This window comes from Peromyscus eremicus, chromosome 2 (assembly GCF_949786415.1).
Source record: "Peromyscus eremicus chromosome 2, PerEre_H2_v1, whole genome shotgun sequence".
Taxonomy (NCBI): Eukaryota; Metazoa; Chordata; class Mammalia; order Rodentia; family Cricetidae; genus Peromyscus; species Peromyscus eremicus.
Genome location: NC_081417.1, coordinates 138,094,682 through 138,118,080, shown reverse-complemented (window position 1 = coordinate 138,118,080; position 23,399 = coordinate 138,094,682). Strand labels below are relative to the sequence as shown.

Sequence of the window (23,399 nt, the reverse complement as noted above, 5' to 3'; positions counted from 1 at the left end):
ATAGATCTTCTTAAAAGATTTGTCACTTATTTTTAAAAATACCATGTAAAACTCACATAAGTATACAGAAATATCTCTCCTTTCTATGTATATATTTTTACTGTGTATGCAAATAGGTTATTTTGTGCACACGTGTACAGGTGTCTCTATCTATCTATCTATCTATCTATCTATCTATCTATCTATCTATCTATCTATCTATCTTTACACATGAATATGAAGAGCAGAGGATAATGTTGAGTGTCATCATCAGGAATGCTATATGCTTTCTTTAAGTCAGAATGTCAAGGGGCTGGAGAGATGGCTCAGCAGTTAAGAGCACTGGCTGCTTTTTCAGAAGTCACGGGTTTAATTCACAGAATCTACTTGGCAGCTTATAACTGTCTGTAACTTTAGTTCCAGGGCTTCTGATACCTCCACAGCAGTACACATAAAATATGTTAAATAAATTTAAATAAAAAAAAAAGACAGAATGTCATTGACTCGTTGACCTGGAGTTCGCCAGTTTCTCTAGGCTGACTGGCATTTGCCCTAGGGATCCTCCTGTCTCCCAGTCATTCTCCTGTCTATTTTAGCATTGGGATTACAAGTGCTCACCACCACACTTGCATTTTTTATTTGAATTCTGGGCATTAAACTTAGGTCCTCATGCTTTCAGGGCAAGCATTTTACTGACTGAACTGTCTTCCCAGCCACACTGTTTGGATATATATTTATTTACATTCTTTTTCATGCATGCTAATTTCATCTGCATTTATCATATTTTTCTGTGCTTTGGTGGTTATCACTGACTTATCTGAGGACAGATTTTTTTCCCCTACATTTCAGAAATAACTGTTTGAGGGGCTGGAATGTTTACTCACCAGTTGAGAGCCCTTGCTGCTCTTTCAGAGGACCCTGCTTTGGTTCCCAGGACCCACATGATGAATCGTAACCGTTTGTAACTCCAGTTCCAGGGGATCGAGTGCAGCCTTCTGGCCTCCTCAGGCACCAAGCACGTACATAGTGCACATACATACACAGAGGCAAATGTTCTTAAACATGAAAATAAATGTTTAAAAGAATACATACAATAATAGTTGAACTATGATGTTTGTGTTTTTGCCTTACACATCAAGATTTTCAGTTTCATCTGTTATTCTGTTTTTCTGTCCTCATTCATTTATTCTTTGATCTATTTTTATTCTTTCCTTTTCCATTTCTATTTTTCTGTTATTTTGCAGCACTACTTATTCATCTGCTTGTCTTCTCAGGCTTTCTTCGTTTTAATGTCTTATTTTCCCTTTATTCTCGTTTTTCATTATACTTTCTCCCCCCTGTATTTGCTTTATCCTTTTCCACAGAGAGAAAACCTTTGATTTCCTGTTTGCCACTTGATCTTTCTTGCTCTTTCCCTCTGTTAATGTCATTAGAACACTATTGCCCCTTTTCTCCTGAGCCTTAGGTGTCGGAATTGTGTTGTAGATGTATTAGTTGGTACTGGACACCACTCAGTCTCTTTGTTTTCTACATTTTGATCAGTTTTGATTTTCCCTAATGGTCTTTGTCCATTGCAAAGAGAAATTTCTTTGATAAGGAGTAAAAACTATGCTTACCTGTGGGTACTAGGATAAATATTTAGAATGTAGCTAGGGATTATGCTTGTTTAGTAAAGTGGCAAGTATAGGCTCTCAATTGAGATCCAGGACTTCACTAGCCCTGGTAGTTGGCTAGGTTTTCAGTACCAGACATGGTTTTGTTCTTGTTGAGCTGCTGGTTACCACCAAATGTATGTTTGCCAGTGTTGTACCCCTAGGGTTATCATGCTGAATTTATTTTTTATTATCAGTTAATGTTTAGTTTCTTTAATAAGAGGAACCTAAAATTTTTTAAATTGATTTCAAATCCTATATAAATTAAGTAATTTGGAGTATAATTTTGTTAATTCTGTTAGATCTATGGTACTCATAGAATTGTTTCTGAATTTTCTGTAGCTTTCTGAATATATGCCAGCAGAAGTGTGATTATTTCTCCTTATTCTTCCATAAGATACAATTTAATTGGTTTGTAAACTCTTTGAGATCTATGAAAAATGTTTCTTCCATACCTTCATATATGTTGGAGTGGTAGGAAACCTAATTCTTAGGGATTCATTCTTCATTGTCTTCATTACTAATGCTTACACATTAAATTGTTTTGGATATGGACATCTAGATTTTATGTAACCGTGCCTAGCAATGTATCACATATGGCTGAGTAAATAGCTTATTTGTAAAACTAGTTGCCCTCCGAGGACCTGAGTTCAAATCTTCAGCACTGGAAAGGCAGAGACTAGTAGATCCCTTTAGCTCAGTGGGCAGCCAGCCTAGCTGAATATGTGAGTTCCAGGTTCAGTGAGAGACTCTGTCTTGGAGGTTGGCAAGATGGCTCAGTGAGTAAAAGTACTGGCTTTAAAGACTTAGAAGTTGTCCTCTTACTTCAACCTTGTACTGTGCACACATGAGTATACAGGCACATAAAATAAATAAACATAAAATAGAATAAAAAGGCAGAAGTAACAATACTCACAGAGACATGCATCCAAAATCCCAAACACAGAGCTTTGAAAGAATTTCATATGTAATTTTAACTGGCAAGAACCATTATGCATGGCTCCTTTCACCGTATTTTTCAATTTTAAAAATGTTATGATACTTGTATGTTGTATGTTAGTTACCTATTTTAGGAAGCACTCAAAGATCTCTAAATTTATTGAGGAAAACTCAAACTTTACAGTTTAAATTCCAGGGCTGAAAAATTGGCTTAGTGAGTGCTGTGTGGATTGTTGAAAAGCCATTTGGGCAGCAAGGTTCTCTAATCTTAGTTCTGCAGGAAGGAGTGGGGATGGTGAGGTAATAGAGACAGGCTGATCTGTAGAGCTTGCTGGCTGTGAATTCCAAGTTGAGAAAGGAAGTGGAAATGGACTGAAGAAGACAGAAAACATTGACATAAGGGTCTGCTCTCCCGTGTACACATGTACCTGCCTGCACACAGACGTACGGACTGCACGTATAAACCACAGATTTTCAAATGTACATACACAAGTTTAAATTGCAACGCCCCTGGTGGCTGGAGAGATAACTCAGTGATTATGAGCATTGACTATTCTTTCAGATGACCCAGCATCGATTTCCAGCACCCACATGGTGGCTTACAGCCATCTGTAATTCCAGTTCCAGGGATTCAACTCCCTCTTCTGGTTCCTGAACACACCAGAAACCCAAGTGGTGCACAGGCATGTATGTAGGGAAAACACTCATTCACATAAAATAAAATTTGTTTAATAAGACAAAAGTTGCAGTGTCCTTTCCCTTTACTATAAGTCTGGTTTTATTTGGTTGCTTTAACACACAAAAGTGGTAAATGTAATATCCTTATCTTTGTTCTCATTTTAGAGACATTTTAAACCCAAAGGATGTGATCAGTGCGCAGTTTGAAAATAGCACCACCAGTAAGGATTTTTGCAGTCAGTCATGCTTGTCAACATATGAACTGAAAAAAAAACCCATTGTTACCATAAATACAAATAGCATTTCAACCAAATGCAGCATGTGTCAGAAGAATGCTGTTGTAAGTTACCTTTTTACTTTTCTTGGGCAAATAGTTTATTGCTTATGTGTAAAGAAGAATGTTTAATTCTGTTTGTTGTTTTGTTATTACTTTATAATTCTTAGATTCGACATGAAGTTAATTACCAGAACGTGGTCCATAAACTTTGCAGTGACGCCTGCTTCTCTAAATTTCGCTCTGCTAACAACCTCACTATGAACTGTTGTGAGAACTGTGGGGGTTACTGTTACAGTGGCTCTGGACAGTGCCATGTGCTTCAGATTGAGGGGCAGTCTAAGAAGTTTTGTAGTTCAATGTGTATCACCTCATACACGCAGGTATTTGATCATATTTAATCTTGATGTCTTTTTTCATTTCAGGGAATTTGAAACCTTTGGGTAGAAATTATTTTTGAAACAATTTTTTAAGATAATGAGATAAGTATTTGGTTAAGTTTTTACAAGTAAATGGTGTTTTCCAAATGCATATATATTAAATGTTCTTATATAGAGTTCCATAGTCCCAATTTCTGTACATGCATGTGAAATGCATCTTAGCCAGGTAGTGGGTGGTGTTGCACACCTCTAATCCCAGCACTCGGAAGGCAGAGGCAGGCGGCTATTTATGAGTTTGAGGCCAGGCAGGTCTACAGGGTGAGTTCCAGGATAGCCAGCCCTTTTTATACAGAGAAACCCTGTCTTGAAAAACCAAAACAAAAAAGAAAAAAAAAAAAAAAAAAAAAAAGGAAACGCAGAAATGTAGTATCCAGGAGGCAGAGGCAGGCAGATACCTGTGAGTTTGAGGCCAGCTTGGTCTACAGGGTGAATTCCAGGGCAGTCAATTTCCCAGAGAAACCCTGTCTGGAAAAAATCAAAAACAAAAATACTCAAGGTATGACTTTGTTTTGTTGATACTGGGTCTTTTTATTCAGCCATGTCTTCCTGGAATTTGTTGTGTGGCCCAGTCAGTATTACTTGTAGCCCTCTTGCCTCAGCCTGCCAAATGCAGGAAACATCTGCATTTATTATGCCTAGCTAGGATGTGGCTTTCATTTAGATGTGATTTGTACTTTTGAGTAATAATTTTAATTAACCCAAACATAAAGGAGAAATATAACCCCTAAGGATAACTAGTCTTAACCTTTTAGTGTGTAGCCTTCTGATTTATATATATAAACAAAAAGGTCCAGATTGCACAAGTGTGTGCGTGCATGCGTACGTGTGTATGCATGTACAACACATATTTTCTTGCAAATGGAACCATATAACTACAGTTGTAAACCAGAAAATAAAAATCTTACTTAAATGAAGATGTTTTTTAGAAAAGATTTTTTATTGCTTTTTTCCAGACAGGGTTTCTCTGTGTAGCCCTGGCTGTCCTGGAACTCTGTAGACCAGGCTGGCCTCAAACTCAGAAATCCACCTGCTTCTGCCTCCCAAACGCTGAAAGAATTTTCTTCATGAAATAGAACAATGAAGAAGAAGAAATGAAGGTCATTTGTTAATTTGTGAACTAGAAATTTGCAGAGAATAAACTGAATGAACTCTGTGATGAGGATCTTTTACACTGTTTTATTTATTGTTTCATATTTTACCAGTAAATTTTGGTCAAATATTAGTTTCATAATCAGTAACCCTAAAGCAGTGGTTCTCGCCGGGCGGTGGTGGCGCACGCCTTTAATCCCAGCACTCGGGAGGCAGAGGCAGGCGGATCTCTGTGAGTTTAAGGCCAGCCTGGTGTACAGAGCGAGATCCAGGAAAGGCGCAAAGCTACACAGAGAAACCCTGTCTCGAAAAAACAAAAAAACAAAAACAAAAACAAAAAACAACAACAACAAAAAAAAGGCAGTGGTTCTCAGTTTGTGACCCAATTGGTGGTTGAACGACTCACGGGTCGCCTAAGACCATTGGAAAACACAGATATTTAAATTATGACCCATAACAGTAGTAAAATTACTGTTAAGAAGTGGCAATGAAAATTTTATGGTTGGGGGTCACCACATGAGGAACTGTATTAAAGGATCATGGCATTAGGAAGGTTGAGAAGCACTGGTTTAAAGTGATGGTAAATACTTTTATCTTTTGTATTTTGCAGTGGCTTCCTGTTTTATTACATTTGCTGATCAGTCATTTTTTTTCTTTAACACATAGTGAATTTGTATACAGTCCACCAAAATCAGTAGATAGTGTAGTTAGGCTTTACTGTTGCATTCAATTCTTTTGTTGCTGGGGGAGTGTAATTTTGCTTTGTTTTGGAGTCAGGCTCTCACTGTGTAGCACTGGGTGGCCTGGTACTTGTATAAATTCAGTTTTGCACTATTTTTAAAATTATAGGCAGTTTCACTTTAATGTATAATGTATAATTTTACTTTAATGTATAATTCAGCTTTATTATATGGTCATGTTTTTCACTCACAAATGAAAATTTAATATTTTCAGAAGGCTGTTTTCCTGATACTGTATCAGGCACTGAAAGTTGAGTCATACTTTGTAAAATGCGAAATAGAATAAAACATATCACTTTTGGAGTCAGCTTTTAATTTTAATTTTGGAAGTACCTACTTCTCATGTATTAAAGCATGCTGTATTAGGAACAAGAATTTAATATTCCCTGTTTCCCACTCTTCAGAAATTGCAAGGGCCAGGCATGGTGGTACATACCTTTAGTCCCCACTACTTGGGAGTTAGCGGGAGATGGATATGTTTGAGGACAGTTTGGTTTACATAGTGAGATTCAAGCCATTTAGAGCTACATAGTGAGACTGTCTCCTAAGCAATAGGACAATCACCCTTCCCCCAATAACAACAACAACAAAACACCAAACCAAAGAATTTTAATGTAGTAGTTAAGACCAATCCAGTATGTCCAAGTACAATTGTACATGGGGAAAACACTTAGACTACATGGATTCTAGGTTGTTGTGGGTTTTTTTTTAACCTTTTAATGGCTATAGAAGCTAGACTGTGTCCAGGACTATGAAAACTAAGAGCAAAAACACCAATACAGAGCCTGGCATATTGTAGATGGTTATTGCTGCCACTTTATTTTCTTCTTTAATTTACTCAAACAAACATTGAGTCCAATTCATATTTTGTGGGCATACATGTTTCTTACATATAAATAAATGAGTAGATAAAGATAGTGTGGTGGAAGTATTATGAGGTATTGGGTACCACAAAGAATGCAGGTTAGTAGGAATAGGTGTTTCACAAAGATGAGTTTTGACTTAAGTGTTTTAAATTAAGTTTGTGTTTGCAGTTCTGATCTGGGAATTAGAAGATGTTCCAGATTAGGTGTAGGCTGATACGCATTCATTTTAGTATCAAGTTTGCAACTTGCCGTAGGAAGGGAAAGAGATCTTAAAATCTCTTAGTTATAGCTTGAACAGTGTTTTCCTAATTGCATAATGGGGTAATAGTATGTACCATTATTTTCTGTTGAGTCCTCTGTCAGCATATTGATTACAAGATCTGCTCCCATCTTGCTGCTTACAGTATGCATTGTTATTTGATGGAGAGGATTGATACTGAGTTTTCTAGTAAGTTTACTGATTTCCTTAAGTTAAAACTTTATTGCTTTAAATAGTGCCTTTTGTAGGAAGTGCTTTATACTTTTCAGCTAACATAAAAAAAGAAAGGCTGGCCGGGCGGTGGTGGCGCACGCCTTTAATCCCAGCACTCGGGAGGCAGAGCCAGGCGGATCTCTGTGAGTTCGAGGCCAGCCTGGGCTACCAAGTGAGTTCCAGGAAAGGCGCAAAGCCACACAGAGAAACCCTGTCTCGAAAAACCAAAAAAAAAAAAAAAAAAAAAAAAAAGAAAGGCATTGTATTAATGTGTAAAACAGCTTTTTAAAAACAATTCTTATAATCAATTATCAGTTCTTAAATTAATTGCTAGGTTATATCTCACACTCATCTTATGAAATACAATAGACATATGAAAGTATAATGTATGTTTCCATGATACGTATTGCTCTATGAAATGTTTTTTACTTTTGTATGCATACATATGTAATATACAAACTCAGAATTTCAGAATAACATAAAATTTCCCTTTGTGAAACTTATTACTGAGGATTGTAGTAAGGATTGTTTGAAAACTACTGATTTAAAATACTTCATGAGTAAGGGGGGAAAAATGCACCATGCAGCGCCCGGGAGTGATTCCTAGCACCACACATAAAAAGTAATATTATTTCAACAGAGTTAAGTTTAAACATTTCAAAAAATTATGCTTTATGAATTTAGTAAAAATGAATGTTGTTTTATTCTGTTACTAGAAATCAGCCAAAATAACACCATGTGCGCTTTGCAAATCATTGAGATCCTCAGCAGAAATGATTGAGAATACCAATAGCTTGGGGAAGACAGAACTTTTCTGTTCTGTTAATTGCTTATCTGCTTACAGAGTTAAAATGGTTACTTCTGCAGGTAATACTGCTTTCATAAACTATAAAATGTAATAGTTGGGAAATTAGTTACTACTTTTTTGCTGGCCCAAATTTTTGTCTAAATTTGATTTTTAGGACTAATATATTTTACATTTTTACTGTAAAAATTACCTGTTACCTTATTTACTTGCTTACTTATTTATACATCCCCCTTACTGAATGGATTACAGACACCCTCTTTAATGTATCTTCTTTATCCACATCTGATATTCTCAAGATTCATTTATTTTAATTCCAGGGTAGATTATGACTATTTAAAAATTTAAAACTTTTTAAATGTTCAGTTTTTGATAGATGTGGCATGTTTGAGGTTAGCTTTAGTTCTTATAGCTTAATCTGAAAGTTGAATTTTTGTCTATGATACTTAATTGCTCATAGGTTCGTGTGTGACTCATTAGCTTTTACTTTCATTTGCTAAGGTGTACAAGTTCAGTGTAACAGTTGTAAAACCTCAGCAATCCCTCAGTATCATCTAGCCATGTCAGATGGAAGTATTCGCAACTTCTGCAGCTACAGTTGTGTGGTAGCTTTCCAGGTAGGACTTCGGGAACATTTTCTTCTACAGTCCGTGAATCACCTACTGTAGTAATATAAACACACTGTACCATGATTGTCTGTTTCTAATATAGCTTTCCAGCTTTGATTATTAGTTCAGCCTGTAAAGTCACTTATCTGTCCTCCATAAAATTAAATGACACTATTGGGAGAATAGTAGTTTTGAAGATTATTGGATTATTTTTCTACATAAGTAAGACTTGCCCGATTCAGTTCTAAGATGTTCAATGCCAAGGAACCTAGCTTGTTGCATTACTAGAACCATGCTTGGCATACATAGGGACATGATTTCTTTTTCTTGAACAAATGGTTAAATAGACCTATTCTTATTGTTTTACTTTTTCAGAATTTGTTTAACAAACCAACTGGAATGAATTCTTCAGTAGTGCCCTTGTCTCAGGGCCAAGTAATCGTGAGCATCCCCACAGGTTCAGCGGTGTCTGCAGGTGGAGGGAATACCCCTGCTGTGTCCCCCACCTCCATCAACAGCTCTGCTGCGGCTGGTCTCCAGAGGCTGGCTGCCCAGTCCCAGCAAGTTGGGTTTGCACGAAGTGTAGTGAAGCTGAGGTGTCAACACTGTAATCGTCTTTTTGCCACAAAACCAGAGCTTCTTGACTACAAGGTCAGTGTGGACTTTTAGCTGTTGTGGTTGTATGTACACACAGGAGGCCAAGATGGGAGCATCATGTGATAAATCAGCTGTGGCACCTGGGTAGTAGTGGCACACGCCTGTAATTCCAGCACTTGGGAGGCAGAGGCAGGAGGATCTCTCTGAGTTCAAGGCCAGCCTGGTCTACAGAGGGAGTTCCAGGACAGGCTCCAAAGTTACACAGAGAAACCCTGCCCCCACCCCCAACCCCCACCCCCAACCCCCGCCACACACACACAAAATCAACTGTGGCTACTCTCTGAGAGCCTCTTTTTACAAAATAAGAAGGGAACAAAACAGCAAAGTATAGATTCATGATAAGTTTGAGTACATATGGTTCTGTCTGTAAATGTATTTTAAATTTTCTTTTTGAAAATTATACTGTTTGGGTTTTTTGTTTTTGAGGCTTATGTAGTTCTGGCTGGCCTGGAACTCTGTATTTAGACAGACTGGCTTTGAACTTACAGAGATCTGTCTGTCTCTGCCTACTGAGTGCTGGGGAGTGCTGGGATTACAGACACGTGCCATATGACCAACTGTGTACCCTGTAGTTTTGAAGTAAGAAGGATGAAAATTTTCATAACATGACCAAATGTCTAATATTTCTTTACAGGGTAAAATGTTTCAATTCTGTGGCAAGAATTGTTCTGATGAATATAAGAAAATCAATAATGTAATGGCAATGTGTGAATATTGTAAAATTGAGAAAATTATAAAGGAGACTGTGCGATTCTCAGGTGCTGACAAGTCATTTTGTAGTGAAGGTAAAAAGAAAAAAGGGATCTTCCTGTTGAGCATGGTGGTGGTTTCTAAAGTAGTTGTTTAAGGATTACTGTGTCAATTTATTTTATCCTTTGTACATATAACGTGTTTTGATTTATTAACAGATCATTTGCTGTTTTTATCTAGTTCTTAATTTTATATAGATGTAAAATGAAGTGAAAGAACCTCAAAGTACAGTGCAGAAGATGGAGACATGATGGAGATCTCAGACAGTTAGGTCCTGCCCTCACTTCAGAATGGAAGTTGTGAAGTTCTAATGCCATCCTAAGTGTGTGTTTCTGAATACAAATGGTCTGAATAGGGATATCAAAATGAAGTTAAATTATTTCCTTTACTTAGATGATACATATGTTTAAAAATGGTTTGATTAAAATGGCAGGATTATTCTTCTTGATCTGTGACTTTGAAATTTTCTGACTATAACACAGAATAATTACATTTCACATTACAACCTACTATAAACCTAGTATACTTTCACATTTCAAATAAAATAAAAGCTTTATGAAATGGAACTTACTATACATGACATATATTTTAGTCAACACACGCAGCCTTGTTTTGATCCTGTAATTGATTTCTTGACCTGTTAGGTCTCTAGTGTGAAAACAGTACTGTTCTATATTTAAAATGTAAGTAGTTATTATTCACTCCATTATTAATTTTATCTCTCTTGATTTCTTAGGTTGCAAATTGCTTTATAAACATGACTTGGGGAAACGCTGGGGAAGTCACTGTAAAATGTGCAGTTATTGTTTACAGACATCTCCCAAATTGATACAGAATAATTTGGGTGGAAAGGTGGAAGACTTCTGTTGTGAAGAATGCATGTCTAAGTATACAGTTTTATTTTACCAGGTAAAAAAAAGCAGTCACATGCCTGCGTTTGGGGAAAGTTAGCATTAACTTTTTCTTAATTTCATGTACAAAGAATAATAACTTAGTTATTAAAATTTCTTTTATATTAAATATTTTGTTCCTTATCAGTTAGTACAAAATGTTGGGGATTTAAATCTTACTCCTTTTGTTTCTAACTTTCTGTAGCAGATGCAGCTGACTTATGGCATTAAAATATTTTTTAATAAATTTTATTCATTTTTCATTTAAATAAATGAATTTGTCTTCTGAAATGTGAAGAACAGAAGCCTTGTTTAAATTGACTTTTTAGAAAAATCTTTGTGTTTTTTAGTTTTTATTTTTGTTACATTTATTCATTTTGTGTGTACGTATGTGCACGCATGCCATGCACATGAGTGAAGGAGGTCAGGTGAGAACTTGTGAGAGTTGATTCTCTTTCCACTATATGCATCCTGGAGATTGAACTCAGGTTATCATGTGTGGCAGTAAGTGCCTTTACCTACTGAGCCAACTTGTGGGACCAAAACTTGGTTTTTCAATTTCTGTCATTGGTAGGATTAATGTAATGCCTCAGTGGATAATATAATTGTTGTATAAGTGTGAGGACTGGAGTTTGGATCCCCAGCATTCACATAAAAGCCCACATGTAATTCCAGTGCTTGGATGCAGAGCCCTCCAGAGGAAGCCGGATAACTAGAGTACTGCAGTTCATGAGTTCTCCATTCAATTGAAAGACACTGCTTTAATGAATAAGATGGAGAGTGACTGAAGAAAGACCTTCCCTACCTGTGTCAATGTTGAGCCTCCACATTTGACTATGTACATGTTAAAATGTCCAAGCACATGCACTAGACACACACACACACACACACACACACACACACACACACACATTTTTAAAAATTATTATTGTAGAAATATTTACCATTTTAGGACAGTCAGCTTTGAGTTTATGATGTAAGTTCCGTAAATAAAAACAAATGTTATCTTCACAAATTAAAAATACACATATAAACTGTTTTAACTTTTCAAATTAAAAATCTACAAGTTAAGTTCTAAAGTTAATTTTCTTACTGTTTCCTGGTTTTATTCTGTCAAACCATATATATATCTTGTTTGTTTCTTTTTATCCCCCTTATTATATGCGTATGGATATTTTGCCTGCGTGTATGTCTCTGCACCATGTGTGCGCCTGGTGCCTGTAGAGTCCTGAAGAGGACATCAGTTCCCCTCGAACTGGAGACTATTATGGCCTACCATGCCAGTGCTGGGAATTGAACCTGGGTCCTCTGGAAGAGTAGCTAAGTGCTCCTAACAGCTGAGCCATCTCTTCAGCCTTTGATAATTTTTCTTCTTTGCTCTCTTCAATTTGTTCCAGATGGCCAAATGTGATGGTTGCAAGAGACAGGGTAAACTCAGTGAGTCGTTGAAATGGCGAGGCGAAATAAAACATTTTTGTAACCTGCTTTGTATCTTGATGTTCTGCCATCAGCAAACTGTATGTGACTCACCTTTACAAAACAATTCAGGTAAAATGTAATGAGGAATAAATGAACTTTTATTAATGCAAGGAGCTAACTACTTTTCTTGTACAGATTAGAATACATAAATTGTCAGTAATTTTATGAAATACAAATCTTACTGTGTTCAAATACCATTAACCAGCCGGTCATGGTGGGCTGTAATCCTAGCATTTGGGAACCAAAGGCAGGCAGGTATCTGTGAGTTTGAGGCCAGCCTGTTCTACATAGCAAGTTCCAGGACAGCCAGGGGTACATAGAGAGGCCCTGTCTCAAAACAGCAACAGCACCAACATGAATAACAACAACAAAACTGAACAAATACTTTTAACATTTTAATTAAGTCATTTTATTGAGTTCCTGAAAGCCAAGGAAATGAATTTTCGTTGTAGTTTTCTCTGAGAATACTGACTCATACATACTCAGTTTTCTGGGAAAGAGTGACATGCACTGTTTTTTAATTCTGTATATGCCTTGGCTTTCATAATGAAAGATTTCGAATTGCTTGTAGCAAAAAAAAAAATGACTAAATCACATGGCTCTTTATACCATATATAGTCAGGCTTGGTGGTTTATCTCTACTCTTACTATATGTCAAGAAAGAATTCTAGGATAGCATAAGCCACATAGTGAGTTTGAGGCAAGTGGGTACATAGTGAGAAAGTCCTTTATATTATAAAGGTAAGATTTAAGAAACATCTTTCTCTTAAATTCTCATTAAGTCTGTTTTGTAATGGTCATTTGTTTGGGATTATGTCTTTGGGCATTTTTGTTGGTTTTATGTGAAACAAAGGTAAAATACATGAGAGACTTTCAAGTTTCACTAATCAAAAACAATCAAACAAAAAATCCAGTAATAAAATGGGAAAGAAAAGATACTACCCATGACCTTAGCAAAAAGACTAGGAAGTGATGAAATAAAAGCCGAGTTATTCTTAAAGTTTCTCTGCTTCATGGCCGCTTACTGACTCCCAGTAGCATTGGTTTCTTCTGACCTTTTGATTTCCATAAAACATAAATTATATGAGCTGTCTTCTTTATTTCTCTTTTAACCAGCAAGTCTTTCCATGGTTCAAGCTACATCTACTGGGCCCCCATCACTCAGAAAAGATTCAACTCCAGTTATTGCTAATGTAGTATCTTTGGCAAGTGCTCCTGCTGCTCAGCCCACAGCAAACGCCAACAGCGTCTTACAAGGTATAGCTTATTTGAACTGGCTTTTTAACCATTGGAGTTAAAAACTGTATATATTTCTGGCAGCTTGCTGCACCGTAGGGTGCACAGTTGTGTTTCCTCGAGTTGCACATCTTTTTTTCTTGTTTTATACTATACTAGTATAAAAACGAGCTACTGCTTGCTGTTACTGAATTGAGTGGAAAGTTATACGTCATTACGTCTAGTGTTTATGGACTGATAATGGCTTTAATACTAATGTTTAAATAATTTTAATGATCCTAAATTTATATTTTAATCTCTATTAAGGTGCAGTTCCAACAGTAACAGCGAAAATCATTGGGGATGTAAGTTATTTTACTGATGTTATTATAATTTTTATGTATGTGCATTGCATATATGTGAGGTAATTACTTTATTGATGAAAAGAATTGCTAATGAATAGAATTACTCAGTTTTTTTAATATACCTTTATTTCTTTGAATGCCTTGTAGGTACCTTTATGTAATTAATTACTAAAGGTTTTTTAATTATGCATAATTAAATAAATGTACAGAGGTTGGACATTTATTCTTCTAAATGATTATTAACATCCTTACTTAGGTCTCTCGCATTCCATGCTGATCATAACTATATATATTATTTACCTTTTTCTGACTCCATGTTGTCTATATTGTCTCTTAAAAGAATAAAGAAGAAAATAATGAACAAAAACTCATGACTGGAACAGTGGTATTTCTTGAAAATGTTCCTAGCCTCTGGGCTAATTTTTATGTTTGAGTTACTTTTTAGTTGTTTTTGATGACAAACTCTATACACCTGAGCTACAGTTACAACCGTTCCTTCAAGTTTTGAGTGATCCCAAGTGATGCCTTTCATCTTGGTTCCATCCTCTAAGACAATGCCTCTAACTCAGTCAGGAAATAACAGCTCTCATTTCAAACTCTCCATTTCACAGTTTTTTTTGATAAGCAAATATAGTTTTTCTTGATAAGCAAATATAGTAATAATAAGTACATTGAGTCAGTTGATGGTTATTAAAATACAAAATTAATAAAATTACAATTAATATTTCAGGCATAAAATATATCTGGTTTATTTAGTAGCATATTTACATGTTGATTCTTCTATAAAGTTCTAGTAATAAGGCTTTTAAATCTAAAATTTTTATTTTATAAAACATTTGAAATTATTTGGTTTCTGATTTTTTTTTTTTTTTTTAAAAACTAGGCAAGTACTCAAACAGATGCCCTGAAACTTCCACCTTCCCAACCTCCAAGGCTTTTGAAGAACAAAGCTTTATTGTGCAAACCCATCACACAGACGAAAGCCACTTCATGTAAACCACATACTCAGAACAAAGAATGCCAGACAGGTATATTCATTGGATTTAGTATTTTATTTAAGGGAAGGGAGCATCGACTTATCCTAAGTGCACAGTTTCCTAGATAAATTGCTTCTGTTTATTGCTGAGTGTAGTTTGCACAATGTGCTGGTGAAAAAGGTAGTTCTCTATTTGAGGCTTAATAAATTAGCTCAAAAAGAAGCTAATTCAGCTGGGTGACCTTCAATCCCAGCACTCGGGAGGCAGAGCCAGGCGGATCTCTATGAGTTCTCGGCCAGCCTGGTCTACAGAGTGAGATCCAGGACAGGCACCAAAACTACACAGAGAAACCCTGTCTCGATAAAACCAAAAAAAAAAAAAAAAAAAAAGATACTTCATAATACTTTACTATGAATGCATTTAATTTCCCTATTAATAACAATGTTGTTCAGTATAAGCTTTAGAATAATGTAGATGGGATTTGAATTCAGAGATGCTTTAGTGTTTTAATGTGCTCCTACATTTATACAACTCAATACTATTTTATTTTCTCATTTGTGCATGTGTTCACTTAGTGGTATATATATAGCCCTGTGCTTCTTGCATGTAACACCAGTCCCCATTCCTTCACATTGTTTTAAAAAGTCAGTTGCAACAGGCGGTGGTGGCACACGCCTTTAATCCCAGCATTTGAGATGCAGAGGCAGAGGATCTTTTGAGTTCGTGGCCAGCCTGGTCTACAGAGTGAGTTCCATGACAGCCAAGGCTACATAGAAAATGCCTGTCTCAACAAACAAACAAAAATGAGTTGCACTAAGAGTGGTGGTGCATGCCTTTCAATCTTGTCTCTCATGGGGAAGAGGGAGACAGAGCTCTGAGATTGAGGCCAGCCTGGTATCTACATAATGAGCTCTTGGCCAGCCAGGGCTACCTATAGAGAAACCTTGTCTTGAGACAAAAGGTCAGTTGCCTTGGGAGAGGTTCAGAACTTTCTTAGGAACTGTCTCTACCTCTGTACAAAATATCGGCACTGCTTCTCTGTATTCTGGACAGGGTCATGTGATGTTCTTACTCAGTCTCTCCTGATATAGACATTCTGCTCTGTAAGTAATCTGGAGTGAATGACTAGAAGTCAAGTATTCTTGCCCTGTCAGCTGTTGAGTAGAACCTCCATCTTGTGAATGAAAGCTGATTGGAGAATAGCCCTATCCTCTTGGCTACACACACCAGGAATTTAGTCTCAAGTGAGAAATGTTAGAAACTTATCCCTCCTAGTGAGTTTTTGTTTGTTTTTAGTTTCTTTTTTTATGTGTATGAGTGCCCTGCCTACATGAATGTGTGTGCACTGTATGCATGTACATGGTACCCATGGAAGTCAGAAGGAGATTGGATCCCCTCTGAAAGGAGTTACAGAAATTGTGAGCTGTCATGTGGATATTGTGATTTGAACCTTGGTCATCTACAGAGCAACAAGTGCTTTTAACTGCTGAGCCAACTCTTCTAGCCCTCCTAGTGAGTTTTAAAAGCTTTAATTGGGGACTGAGAGCACAGAATTCCATTCTTCCTTGACACAGCCAGCCAGAGTCTAGCGTGTTTCAAGTTGTGCTGAGCTGAGCTTAAATAGTGGAGCAGGTGGTGGCTGGACTGTCACTCTTAGAAATATTAAGTTCTGGGCAGTGGTGGCGCATGTCTTTAATCCCAGCACTCGGGAGGCAGAGGCAGGCGGATCTTTTTGAGTTCGAGGCTAGCCTGGTCTACAGAGCGAGATCCAGGAAATGCGCAAAGCTACCCAGAGAAACCTTGTCTCGAAACTCCCCCCCCCAAAAAAACAAAAAAAAGGGCTGGAGAGATGGTTCATTGGTTAAGAGCACTGGCTGTTCTTCGAAAGGTTCTGAGTTCAATTCCCAGCAACCACATGGTGGCTCCCAACCATCTGTAATGAGAAATATTAAGAAAGAAATATTAAGTTCTATTTGTTCTGCATATTCAAGACAGTTGCCCAAGAATTACTCTTTCATAGTCTTCATCTTCTTGGCTTGTTTGCTTGTGTCTTGCTGGCTTCTCTTGCTGCCAATCACAGGTCCCAGAGTTTTTAAACTAGAAAGGAATTCTAGATGAAAAGTTGTCATCATGTAGCCTGTTGATCCCAAACAAAATATGTACATAAATTACCTGAGACTTACTTAACAGGTTCCTTTCAGTGGAGTCGACTCATTCTTTGTCTTACCTGTGTGGTCATGCGTGTGCCGTGGTGAGCATGTAAAGCATGTCAGAGGACAACTTAGTTGGTTCTCTCCTGGGAGTTGTCATCATATTTTTAAGGAACCTTCTCACTATTTTCCATAATGGCTATACTAATTTATAGTTCCCACCAAGAGTGTTAGAGAGTCCTTTTTTGTCTGTGCTCACCAGGATTTTTTTTTCTTCTCCTTTGATAGTAAGAAAGCTGAGCTGAGATGGTATTTCATTTTAATTTTTTAAAATTTATTTTTATTTACGTGTTTTTATGCCTTCTTCTCTGTATGTGCACCAGATACATGCTAGTACCCACAGAAGCCAGAAGGGGGTATCGGGTTCTCTGGAACTCAAAGTTCAGGTAGTAATTAGCCATCTGATGCCAGTGCTTGGCACGGAACCCAGGTCCTTTGTAAGAGCAGCAAGTGCACTTATGTGTTCAGCTGTCTGTCCAGCCCTGTTATTATAATTTTGATAGGCATTTCTCTCGTGATCCTTAGTGATTCTGAATATTTTTTCATTTTTATTGGCATACTTACTTTTTTGTCCTTATAATGAAATATCCAGGGTAGCTAACTTAATCAGATAAGGCTTATTTAGCACATAATTTTGGAGGTCACACAGGCTTGGGGATGCCTCTCCTGACCACTGTTACCACATGGTGTGAGTAACATTGAGATGAAAATCTGTAGGAACAAGCCCTTTACCAAGAACAGAGAAACTGTTACCCTATAGTGCCTACTAAGGGATTGATTCTCCCACCCCATTGACCTAAGGTCCTCCTAAAGGTTCTACCTCCCACCAGCAACACCACCTGGACAAAGTCATTAGTTAGAGTGTACTCTTGCAGGTTATTACCATATTCAAATCTTTGTATTGTCCATTTATATGTATTCTTTGGAGAAATGTCTGTTTAGACCATTTGATCAATTGTAAGTCAGGTTATTTGTTCTTTTTCTCTTCATTTGGTTGAATTTCTTCTATATTCTAGATATTAATCTCTTGTCACATGTATAGTTTGCAAATATTTTGTGCATTCTGTAATTTGTCTCTTAGCTCCTGAATTAATTTCTGTATATAACATTTTGAGTTTGGTATAAGCTCTTTGGCCAATTATATGTTGCTGCCTCTTTCCATGGGGTCTTCAGAACACTATCTTGAATCATTTCTCCTATATCTACTTTAATTATTTTGCTTGCCTTGCACGAACATTTGTTACTCATTTTGGACTGCTATTTTTGGTGTTTATTCTTTCTTCTGCATACAAATATTCATTGTTCTTAGCATTGTTTTTTGAATACCTGCCCTTTCTCAAGTGTAAATTCTCCTTTTTTGTTTGTTTGTTTGTTTGGTTTTGGTTTTTGGTTTGAGACAGTTACTCTGTGAAGCTTTGGCTGTCCTGGAACTCCCTCTGTAGCCCAGGCTAGCCTCGAACTTAGAAATCCACCTGCATCTACCTCCCAAGTGCCAGGATTAAAGGTGTATGCTGCCTGGCACAAAATCTCCTTTTTTAAGATAGAATTTCGTTAAACTGTTTCTAACTCTTTTTATCTCTCTCTCTCTCTCTGTGTGTGTGTATGTGTGTGTGTGTGTGTGTGTGTGTGTGTGTGTGTGTGTTTTGTTTTTGTTTTTTTCATTAGAAGACACTCGAAGTGAGCCCCAGGTTATGGTGGTACCAGTCCCTGTGCCTGTGTTTGTTCCCATACCCCTTCATCTTTATACCCAGTATACTCCTGTCCCGTTTGGAATTCCAGTTCCTGTGAGTAATCATTGAAAGATTAAACCTAATTTATCTTGCCTTTTCTTCATTTATAATTTCCTCAGCTGTTTAATGAATTGTTTCACTTGTTTTTAAAATTCAACTAATTTTGTTTGACTGCTGTTATATTGCTATTGTTATTTATTATGGAGAATGTAGAAGACTTCTTTTATTCATACCTTATCTTCTGGAAGAACATTATGATGTAGCATGGTGGCTCACACCTGTAATCCCAGTACTTGTTAGGTTGAGGGAGGAGGGCTGAGGCCCCTTGAAGGTGAGCCTGGGCTATATAGTATGTTCCAGGCCAGTCTTGGCTACAGTGTGTCCTTGCCTTAAAATAACAAAAACAAGGGCTGGAGAGATTCAGAGGACCTGGGTTTGATTCCTAGCACCCACATAGTGGCTCAGACATTTGTAACTTCAGTTCTGGGGGACCTGCTGCCTTCCTCTGATCTCTGTGGGTACCAGACATGCATGTAGTACGCACACATACATGCAGGGAAACCATTTATACACATAAAGTAGCTCTGAAAAGCAACAACAACAACAATAACAAAAACAAAACAAAAAAAAGGAAAAGTAGTGAGGTCACTCAAATAGAAAAGAAAAATCAGAAATTATGTTATGTTAGAGTCCTGAATTGTGAGCCAGGGAGGTGGTTGAACTGGTAATGGTGCTTGCATCCAATTAAGCAAGGCTGGTGATCTGAATTCAATCCCTGGAATCTATATAAGGTGGAAGGATCAAACTGACTCCATATGTTGTCCTATGACCATGGAATATATATCCAAAGAACATACTAAAACATAATAATAATAATAATGATAAATAAAATAAAAATTAAGAGTCCTGAACTGTAGCAGAGTTAAAAGAAGATACCTATCATTATTTCTCACTTTTTATTGAATACATTTCTCAAATTGACAGCTTTGAAAATGTTAAGAAATACCAACAAAACTTATTTTTATGTTGTAGGATTATTCTTTTGAAGGATTCACAAGCACTTTGTTGAGTATCCAGAAAAGTACTTACTAGTTGTTGTTGGTTTTTTTTTTTTTTTTTTTTTTAATTGTTTTTAGTTTTTAGACAGAGTATCACTGTGTAACCCTGACTGGTTGTAGATGTGCTATGTAGACCAGACTGGCCTCAAACTCACAGAGGTCCTCCTGCCTCTGCCTTCCATCTGCTGGGTTTTAAGGCATGTGACACCATGCCCTGCTTGCTTACTAGATTTTATTTTAATCATTCTAGTCTTATAAAAACGGACTACCAAGACTCATAATTCTCAGCAATGAAAATTTCTTTTTCCCATTATTTTAATACTTAGAGATTCTGACAACAAGCCTGTTGAGTAAGAGCCCCTCAGAGGCTGGGGAGATGGCTCAGTCAGTAAAGTGCTCGCTGTGTAAGCACCAGGCCAGAGTTTAGTGTCCAGCACTGATTTAAAAGCCAGGCATAGTGTACACCTACAGTCCCAGTGCTTGAAAATAGGAGACAGGAAGATCCCTGGATCCAGTCTGCCATCTCTGTGTTGAGTGGCAGACCCTGCCTCATAAAAATAAGATAGTGAACAATTGAAGAAGGTACCTGTTGTGGACCTCTGGCCACAGATCTTGACCCAGATACACACACACAGACACACGGGAGACAGAGGAAACCTTCAGTTCTTGTTCTTTCAGATGCCTGTTCCCATGCTTATTCCATCCTCTGTGGATAATGAGGATAAAGCCACCGAGAGTATTGAAGACCTTAAAGAAAAGCTTCCCGCACATCCATTTGAAGCGGATCTCCTTGAGATGGCAGAAATGATTGCAGAAGATGAAGAGAAGGAGAAGAGTCTATCTCAGGGAGGTTGGTACTATCTTTAAAGATTTTTTTTTAAAGCTCATCTACAATTCTACAATTTACTTTTACCACTAATTTTAAATTTCATATTATTTTTGTATTTTATTCTTATATCCAATCCTATGTTCCACGTTCATAATTCCTTATTTATAATCGACAGCATGATGATGTTATTAAACAGAAGCATAGGATAGAGAGTCTGTTGGCTTAGTTACCTATAGAGAAGTCTGATTCTGTTAGTTTGGAATAAGGATGATGATGATAATAGATGACATTCATTTTGTATGCTTCTCACAGTCTAGTGTATCGTATGTTTTCCTGCTTTAGCCTTCAGAACCAGCCTGTGAAGGGAGTATTGTTACTTGACATTTCTCATACTGAAATAAATGTTTGTTTTGTACTCTCTATATATACAGCTAAGACATGGTAGAACCAGAATTTGGCCCACAACACACAATTTAAAGGAACTTACTGATCTGTATTCCAGGAAGCTTTCTAACCTTGATTGTACCATCTTAATTTGTGGTTACAGGAAGATGTAGAGAAAATACAATTTTTGAAATGTGAAGCACAGAAATGTTTTCACGTATTATGAATGAACTGAGAAATATTTGTGTTTTTTGAGCCCAATATCAATTTTTTTTTCTTTTATTCACTGGTAGATTTTAACAACTATTAAGGTTTTGAGGTTTTTGTTTGTCTTTTGAAGCATGGTCTCATGTAGTCCAAACTGGTCTTGAACTGCTGGTCCTTCTATTCCCCTGACCTCCCCAGTGATTACCATCATGGACCACCATGTTCATCTAGGTGGTGCATTTGGGTTTACATAATAGGCATTAGAAAAATTTTTGAGCATTATTGCACATGGAGAAAGAATGCAAACTTTATTGTTGTGTTACCAGTAGGTTTGAGTCTTTTAAAGATTTGTGGGGTTTTTTTTTGTTTTGTTTTGTTTTTTGGTGTGTGTGGGGTGTCTGTTTTGAGACAGGGTTTCTCTGTGTAGCCCTGGTTGTCCTAGAACTCGTTCTGTATACCAAGCTGGTCTTGAACTCAGAGATCCATCAGCTTCTCCCTCCCCAGTGCTGCTATTAGAGGCGTGTCCCACCACTGCCTATTGATTTGTATTAATTTTAATTGTGTGTAAGTGTGTGTGTGTGTGTGTATATATACACACACACACACACACATATATATATATGTCTTGTGCACGTTTTTGTGCACGTTTTTGTACACCTAAGTGCAATACCTGAGGAGGCAATACCCTTGGAGGTGAGGTTAGAGACATTTCTGAGCTCCCCAATGTAGATGCTTGGAAGTGAGCTCAGGTCCTGTAAGAGCATAATGTGCTCCTAACTGACCAAGTTTGTAAATCATTCATGCTTAGTTCAGTGGAAGCTTATTTTTATGATTATCAGTATTTCCCATGTTTTTCTTCTTTAATGTATTATCTTATAATTCTGACTCATTTGCTATAGAATGTCTTAGATTATTAGAATATTATCCCTTTTCTGGAACAACTTTTAACTTCTAATACTATATTTAAAAGATTGAGACAATTCATGATGATAAACCTACTTTAAATTGGCCTTTTGTAGCCAGGCATGATAGCACATAGGGATTATTCTAGCATTTGAGAGGGTGAGGGAGGAGAGTCATATAACTAGTCTGAATTATATAATAGTGAAAACTAGTCTCCAAAAAGGGGTGGGTGTGACTTCTCCATCACATTGCTATGTAACATCCGTTGGGTTCTCTGCATTGTGATGGATATCTTTGCTTTTGCATATTGTTGAGTCAGAAAAGCTTAAAAAGTAAGCTAGCTTCAAGACAAACACTTTCAATCACTTTAGTGTAGGTAAAATGAAATAGTTAAGAAATACAATAAGGAGAAATGGAATTTGGGAATAATTTCTCTTTGATTTTAGTAAAAAAACAAAAGCCAAATATTTTCCTCAGTAAGCTGAGAAAGTATCCTTTTCTGTGTTGACTCTCTGAACTTCATTTCAAATATCTCAATTTTCATTGAATTGTATTGCCCTCAGTTATGTATGTAACAATTATTTCTATTGTAAGTCTGTTGGCCTTTTGAGACAGATGTAAAAGGTATATTTAAGTGGAACAATTGGTCATTTTCTTTGCATGTGTGTGCGTGTGCATGTAACTATATAAAAGGATTTCAAATGGCAAAAGAGTACAGAATCAAAAGTAAAATCCCTTTTCACTATGGCTTCTCTCACATTGCTGGAAGTGTAAACATTGCTGAGAGCATGGGTGATTTAACTTCCTTTATTACAAATGTTTCATTATATAATGAATCAAGCCTTATGTATAGAAGTCTGTTTACCTAGAAGTTTCTATTGTGAGTAATACTTAACAAGAAGTCATTTTATTTGAGATGTAATGTGTTTTGTTTGCTTTTTTTCTTTAGAATCTCAAACTTCTGAACAAGAACTCTTTCTAGACACCAAGATATTTGAAAAAGGTTTGTAGTTATATATTTTAGTTTTTAGAAATACTATGCTCTGCTAACAATAGAAACTCATAATCCTTGGATTTGGTATTTTATAATTTTACCTAATTTATAAGGGTATCAATTGACTTGTGCTAATTTGTAATGCAAATAATAAAATCTACATCAAATGTGTTTTTTTTTTTTTTTTTTTTTAAAGATTTATTTATTAT

The 23,399-nt window shown here is 36.7% G+C and overlaps 1 protein-coding gene across 5 annotated transcripts in view; it reads left to right on the top strand.

The window, feature by feature from the left end:
- The window catches only part of LOC131904056 (zinc finger MYM-type protein 4), a 123,022-nt gene that overhangs the window by 61,582 nt on the left and 38,041 nt on the right, over positions 1-23,399 (top strand). For 4 of the 5 annotated variants that reach the window (XM_059254982.1, XM_059254979.1, XM_059254981.1 and 1 more), the window contains 14 exons: positions 3,414-3,588; positions 3,693-3,905; positions 7,846-7,996; positions 8,436-8,551; positions 8,918-9,193; positions 9,834-9,984; positions 10,686-10,858; positions 12,237-12,387; positions 13,435-13,575; positions 13,861-13,898; positions 14,782-14,926; positions 18,751-18,869; positions 20,552-20,723; positions 23,146-23,199. In XM_059254982.1, the coding sequence (XP_059110965.1) occupies positions 3,414-3,588; positions 3,693-3,905; positions 7,846-7,996; positions 8,436-8,551; positions 8,918-9,193; positions 9,834-9,984; positions 10,686-10,858; positions 12,237-12,387; positions 13,435-13,575; positions 13,861-13,898; positions 14,782-14,926; positions 18,751-18,869; positions 20,552-20,723; positions 23,146-23,199 (2,075 nt within the window). The remainder of the gene's footprint in view (positions 1-3,413; positions 3,589-3,692; positions 3,906-7,845; positions 7,997-8,435; positions 8,552-8,917; positions 9,194-9,833; positions 9,985-10,685; positions 10,859-12,236; positions 12,388-13,434; positions 13,576-13,860; positions 13,899-14,781; positions 14,927-18,750; positions 18,870-20,551; positions 20,724-23,145; positions 23,200-23,399) is intronic. The other variant, XM_059254980.1, reaches the window with a different exon arrangement.